At 39.0% G+C, this 6722-nt stretch overlaps 3 protein-coding genes across 3 annotated transcripts in view; 1 reads left to right on the forward strand and 2 right to left on the reverse strand.

The window, feature by feature from the left end:
- Window positions 1-4: 4 nt before the first annotated feature.
- On the reverse strand, window positions 5-1909 carry LOC105313281 (TNF receptor-associated factor 6-like). The gene has a single exon (XM_011406575.1). It carries the CDS (start codon window positions 1907-1909, stop codon window positions 5-7), a length of 1905 nt encoding a protein of 634 aa, XP_011404877.1.
- A 25-nt stretch (window positions 1910-1934) lies between these two features.
- LOC105313282 (glycine-rich cell wall structural protein 1-like) overlaps window positions 1935-6722 on the forward strand; it is a 7812-nt gene continuing 3024 nt past the window's right edge. The window contains exons 1-5 of the mRNA XM_019998257.1: window positions 1935-2031; window positions 2089-2127; window positions 2584-2667; window positions 2878-3477; window positions 3528-3778. Coding sequence (XP_019853816.1) covers window positions 2010-2031; window positions 2089-2127; window positions 2584-2667; window positions 2878-3477; window positions 3528-3778 — 996 coding nt within the window. The 5' untranslated portion in view covers window positions 1935-2009. The remainder of the gene's footprint in view (window positions 2032-2088; window positions 2128-2583; window positions 2668-2877; window positions 3478-3527; window positions 3779-6722) is intronic.
- LOC100642020 (phospholipase D1-like) lies at window positions 4335-6534 on the reverse strand. Its single transcript, XM_003387651.2, has one exon. The coding sequence runs from the start codon at window positions 6529-6531 to the stop codon at window positions 4405-4407; it is 2127 nt and encodes a 708-aa protein (XP_003387699.1). The 5' UTR covers window positions 6532-6534; the 3' UTR covers window positions 4335-4404.

Here is a 6722-nt window from a genome sequence, read left to right on the forward strand (position 1 = left end):
GCCATTAAACATTTACTTTTACATATACTTTAAAAACTAATCTGTTTAATTTCATATACTGATCTAATTCTGTATGAGCTAAAAATGTTGGCAAACCATTACCCTTAGAGCTTTGAGTTTCTACATCTACTGTAGAAAATGATTCTGGAGTATGTTTATGGTATATGATGGTTTTACTATGAGGCTTCCCATTTGCATTATGTTCCAATTCAACTGTGACTTTTCCTCGAAAAGGCCATTCAGCAAACTCTTCATCATATTTCCCTTTGACAAGGCAAATATAGACAGACAGATACTGACCCTTACCATTGCCACAACCATATGGATGAACACGTAAGCGCATCTTATAAAAGCCAGCATAAAACTGTGGACTTGAATATACCTCTTTTGGAACTTTCCCTTGAGCAGAAGGAAAGTTCAAAATGTATGTACAACTTGGCTTTTCTTTCATGATAGGTTTAGCTGGACAACCTGGATTAGCCTTAGCTTCACCAACAATGTTTTTGCTAGCTGCATTGTCACCATGTTCTTTACTTTTGTTTTTCGCCGATTTTTTGGCTACGGTGACTCCAGCTGCAACTGGTGGTGGTTCAAGTGGCTTTTGAATGAGTGGTGCTGTAGTCTCCGCTTTCTTTAAAACCATGTCCATTTTCCCCTCCATGTTTGCAACTGATGGTGGTTCAAGTGGCTTTTGAATGTGTGGTGCTGCAGTCTCTGCTTTCTTTAAAATTATGCTCATTTCCTCTTCCATCCTTTTTTGTAGCTCAGACATTCTGAGATATAGATCTACATGATCACAAAAAATTACCTCAAGATCAGAAATCCTCTGGTCTAGTGACAAAATTGTTTCATTCTTTTCCTCAATTTCATTCTTTAGGTCCCCTATCTCTTTCATGCATTCATCAATTTTCTCTTGAGATAACTTGTACAGTAAATTGATTTCCTCATCCTTGTCTATCCTCAGGTCTCTAATGTTCTCCTTGCATCTGTCAATCCTCACTTGAGCTGATTCAACTTGATTGCTTAACTCTTTGTTACTCTTGTCTATAGCATGCTCCATCTTTTTGCTCAATTCCTTCCTGCAGTTGTCTATATCAGATTGAACTCCACTGATATCTTCCATGCACTTCTGTATCTTCTCTTCAGTCATTTCAACCTTGATATCACAATGCCGATCACACATTCTGCTAAAGTGGCTAATCCAATTGTCACGGAAATGTTTCTCATGGTCTTCACGTGGTCCTTCCCAAGTACAGCCATACTTGTGGGCCTCGCATACGACAGTAGCTTTAGGACATTCAAATCCTTCATGTCTCTCCATTTCTCCTCTTGGAATAATCTTGCCACACAAACAAGTAAGAGGACACAGTGAACACTCATCAATATGTATCTCATGCAACTCAAGCCAGCTGCAATCTACGCCACAATGCTCACAATTTGCTGGACGGAAAGGACATTCTTCCTTGCGGTGTTTGTCAATTTGACACTTCAGCACATCATTGCTGCAAGCACTGCACTGGATGTTTACATACAAGCAATCATTTCTATGACTTCCAAGTTCTCCTAGATCACCTTTCCAAGCACAACCCTCGTTTTTCTTATTGCAGTAAACTTGCAGCGATAAGAGGGTCCTCCGAAGACCCTTGTCTGTGACAGCTCGTAAAATACAGCGACATTCAGGGCACTGTGTTATCCTACTTGTGCATGAGCCACAAAAATGATGGCCACAGTCAATATTGATAAAAGGATCTTCGTGTAAAGGGGCAAAACATATAGAACAAGTAGTGTCTAGACCTTTGGGTAGTGCATCCACATAATGAGGCTCATCAAAGTCAAAAGAGGTTATGTCAAAGTCTACAACCCGGTCAACCATGGAAGAGGAACAAGAATCGTAAGAATTCGACGCCATAATTAAAATTTGGGCGTGGCTACCGGTAGCCCACGCCCATACCACGCCCAAATAGGTGTGGCATTCTCACGTGTAAACTTCAAAAAATTAAGAACTAAAAATGCAGGGACACCTAGGAGTCAGTAAGTTTATTCCTCTCTTCTTTTCTGTCTCATTTGTCCTATTTCTTTCCTCTTTAGGCTCAGCTACTGGTCAGCCTGGACTAGGAGGAGGAATAGGTGTGTATGTTGTAATCATAAAATCAATAATAATGTTATAATAGTGATAATTGTAGAGTTTTATCTGGTACTTGACAATAATTACAGCAATAATTATTTTAAAATGTAAACAGTTGCTGACGTAGAGTACTACATACATTAAGAAGATAATTTTGAGGCATTGGTTTTACAAACAAATACTGTATAGCGGTTTTTTTCGAGGATAATGAATTTTGCGAATGACCTGTATCCGAAAATTTGCGGAATTAGATTTCGTGAATTTCCACTATTTTACCATCTTGTACCGTATTAAATTGATTTTCAAGGAATTTAATTTTGCGAATCTTGAAAAATCCACGAAATTTGCAAAATTTGTTATCCTCGAAAATAACCCACTATACGGTACATGTTCATAATTTATTGTAATTTAAAAGTGTGTGGGGAATGAAATATATTAATCTCTTTCTTTTTTTCCAGGTGGTGTTGGATTGACTGCTGGTCTCAATTTAGGAGGAGGGGCTAGACCGACTAATCTTGGGATCGGAAAACCAACTGGAACTGGTACGAAATTATGAGAATTCAAATTTTAAATTTTTTCCAAAATTGAAAGCTACTTCAATCAACCTTGTTGTTACACTTTCACAGATCTACCAAAAATATAATTTCAATGTCACAAAATGTGTTCAGCAATTCAATTTTTTATAGCCTTTTTTATCAATAATTGTATGTATGACTATTAATTAATAAGTTAATTAATTTATTATTTTTTAGGTATTGCTCAAACTAATGTTGCTGGTTTGGGTAATATGGGGCGTGGCCTAAACACAGCTGGTATAAATCCAACTGGTTTAGGAGGTAGAGGAACAGCTGGATTAAATATTGGAGGAACATTGGGTGCTGGAACATTGGGTGGTGGAGCACTGGGCGCTGGAACATTGGGCGCTGGAACACTGGGAAGAGGAACATTGGGCACTGGAACACTGGGCACTGGAACATTGGGTGGTGGAACATTGGGTGGTGGAACATTGGGTGGTGGAACACTGGGAAGAGGAACATTGGGCGCTGGAACATTGGGTGGTGGAACACTGGGTGCTGGAACACTGGGCGCTGGAACATTGGGCGCTGGAACACTGGGTGGTGGAACACTGGGTGGTGGAACATTGGGTGCTGGAACACTGGGCGCTGGAACACTGGGTGGTGGAACACTGGGCGCTGGAACTTTGGGTGGTGGAACACTGGGTGCTGGAACTTTGGGTGGAGGAACACTGGGAGGAGTGGGTGGAGCCGGGAGAGGAATGGGCGGTGCATTGGGTGGAGTTGGGGGAGGTGCTAGTGTATTAGGTGGATTGTCATTAGCAGGTGCCCAAAAAGGTAGCAAGAAGTTTATTTATTACTATTATTATTGTTATTATTATTACTAGGTACTGGTAATCAAGGTATATTTACGACAGGTTCAATGAACCAATCCTCCAACCAGCAGCAGCTAATTAATAATCAATTATTACTGAGCTCAATCACTATGCCGGCACTATTTGGTGATGAGAGAGACATCATTATTAAGAAGTTCAATCAGCTTGAAGCTTATTGTGGTACTGGGAAAGGTATTACATGTTACGGTGGACAGCTGGTTTTTGTGGAGTTCCCTCCTAATAATCCTTTTGCTAGATTTAAAGTAAGAGGAGGGGGAGAGAGGAGGGAGGGAGAAAATTATATTAAATGCTTAAAATTATTTAAATCCTGACCACTTGCATTACTTCCAAGTCTCCTGAGAAAGTTATTTAGCCCCTTGACCATGATTTAATTTTGTTGACTTTTTTATGCATTATATTTCAGCAAAAATTAGTAGTTAAGCTATATACACTTCTTGACATGAGTGATTACTCCTCAGAAGTGTTGTAATCTGTTGAATTATAGAGGCTGTGATCGTTGAAAATGATCGAAAAGATTGTGGTTGGTTGTGTAAAATTAAAGAATCAATAATAAAGTGTCAATCAGGAAGTATTTTGAGAGCCATTTTGGGGAATTGGCTTCAAATACTCAAGTCATTAACATCAGTATTTTTTTGTATTAAGCCATTGAGGTTGCCTTTACATAGCATTTGCATTTAGCAAGGTTCAGAAATAGTGCACAAAAATTCATGTACATGAAATTGATTACATTTATTGAATTTTTGTTCATATCTGAGCAAAAAAAATTAATTGCTATAACTTTCAAAATAAACTAAAAAACTAAAAAATCCTAAAATACTAATGTAGCTATGTATGTACATGTACATTGTATGTCTAAATTAGTAAAGTCTCAAGCAAAAGTGTTATATTCTGAATCTGGATTAGTTATCCCCACAGTCAAATGAAAAAATTTATCAAATAACGATATTTTTAAGTTGCTCTTTAAGAACAGTGCAGGATAAGTAACGAAGCTTCCAACAATATCTTTTAATTTTTTTTCAGCAGCTGCTCTATCCGCTTCTATCAGTCCAGGAACCTTTCGCCATTTTTTAAGATCATCAAGTGTATGAATGTCATTCTTCTGCTCCACTTTCCCTCCAAAAACTTCCTCATAAATTTTAGTGTTTGCCGAGGCTATTTTTTGCAACTTTGTAAAGAAAGATGGCAAGACAGGGTCTTCAACTTTAATATCAGAAGCAGAATATTTCTCATCATCAAGGAGGGTGAGGTGCTCACGGAAAAGATGACAACGAAGACTATGAGAGAACTTTCCGACCTCAAACTCCTCTCCGTTCATAGTCCCTGGCTCCATTTGAGTGTCTTCAATGATCAGACACATTTCTGAGTCTCTGTCACCCAGCATACTCCTGTCATTGATATTAGCTGATCCTATTACACTCACTCTATCATCAACTATCATTATCTTACTGTGGACATATATAATTTCAGTAACCACCTGATCTCCCAGTCGGTCGTATTTACGTAGCCCGTATATTGAGAAATATTGAGGTATTTTTTCTTCAGGTATTCCGCTATCCATCAGTCGGTTGTACAGAGAGTTCTCACCAGTCTGGACTGTGGAATAAATCCGGTAACTGACTCCTCTCAAGTGATCATTATCTTCCCAGTTACCTGAAAAATCTGGTTTTAATGGCATCACGACAATAACGTGAAAGCTCTCGTTGTTATCGTGAGCTCTAATGATTCTCTCAGCTAGCTTCTCCATTATAGTATTCTCTATGTCAGGAGGCTGTGACGATATGAAGAACTGGTTCTCAATATAAATAAAATGCTTAGCAGAGGAAATGAGTAAGCAATAAGCATCATGAATGGAGTGTTCCAGTGGTTGACCTGTTACCCACTCAGCCACTGATCGAACCAGTTGTACTTTAACCCCAGTAGCAGTTGGATCAGATATTGTATGATAAGGTCCTCCTATATCTCCAGGTGATAGCTTTATAGGGTTGAAAAAGAATTTTAAGAGTCCTTCTTGAAGTAAGTTGTATCGCTGAATAAAATGTGTTACAGCATCTTGAACTGCTGGACCAGTAAATGTCACCGATACGTCATGATATGGTAGTCTGTGATCTTTCTCTCTGTCAAGATGGTCTTTCAACGGGTCGGAGTAATCAGTGATGTCTTTTATGAAGGAATTACGATAATCTTTCCCAATCCATCTTCTATATTGCTGTCCATTATCACCAGATGTAGTAGATTCTTCAGTGTCTATGGACGGGTGCAGTGGATAATTATCAGTCAATGGATGACTGTGTGTGTCCCAACGTCCAAAGCAGAGGTCTATCCCACTCACAAATGCTATGGATCGATCAGCTACTAGCACTTTCTCGTGATTAGTCCAAAAACCTAGCTGGCCAATGTCTGTACTAACATGCCTATTAGAATAGATATGAATGTTCTCATGTTTGAGTGTTGCTATAGTTTCTTTTACTCCTAGATTAAAGCGAATCAAAGGATAATCAGCATCTTGAAACAGGAGTATGTATATCTTGACACCAGCCTCTGCCTTCCTTAACAGCATTTGATCCAGCCTCCAGTAGTTGTTGTCCACTCCATTATCTGATCTCTTCATGAATATATGAGGATTGAGTATATGATCTATGATGAGGATCTCTTTGGATGCACTCTCTATAGCATCAGCAATAGCTGACATGTGATCCTTACCATCTACAAACCATTTCACAACAGCTTCTTCATGTACTGGAGCAAAGGACCCATAGCGGTGTTTAGATTCCTCCTCTTCTTGTGGTGTGGTCGAGAAGGAAAATGGTTGTGTTGATTCGGTAGAGAATATTGATAGGTCCGCAGAGTCTTGATCCTCTAGTTCTCTCTCTTCCTCATTAGAACTCTCTAGCCATGAGATTCTTGGTGGGACACAGAATTCTTGTGGGATATCCACAGCTTGAGGATAAGGAACAGAAGATAGAAGCAAGAGAATAGAAATGATTATGAACTTCATGATAGGGTCGTTTAACTATAATTAAAGTTAAATAGCCTAATCTTCATTGAAAGCGGGTGTGGTCACAATGACTAAAATGGCAGCCATTAGCAAGTCTGTGCTCATTTGCAGCAAACAATCAGCAAGATAAAGGCTGATTCGTCCACACTGCAAAATTAACGTAAGGTAGGCTATATGTTAAGACAGGAAGT

This window comes from Amphimedon queenslandica, unplaced genomic scaffold (assembly GCF_000090795.2).
Source record: "Amphimedon queenslandica unplaced genomic scaffold, v1.1 AMPQUscaffold_13330, whole genome shotgun sequence".
Taxonomy (NCBI): Eukaryota; Metazoa; Porifera; class Demospongiae; order Haplosclerida; family Niphatidae; genus Amphimedon; species Amphimedon queenslandica.

Coding starts and splice junctions, on each gene's coding strand:
- LOC105313281 (XM_011406575.1), bottom strand. CDS start 1,909: ATGGCGTCGAATTCTTACGATTCTTGTTCCTCTTCCATGGTTGACCGG.
- LOC100642020 (XM_003387651.2), bottom strand. CDS start 6,531: ATGAAGTTCATAATCATTTCTATTCTCTTGCTTCTATCTTCTGTTCCT.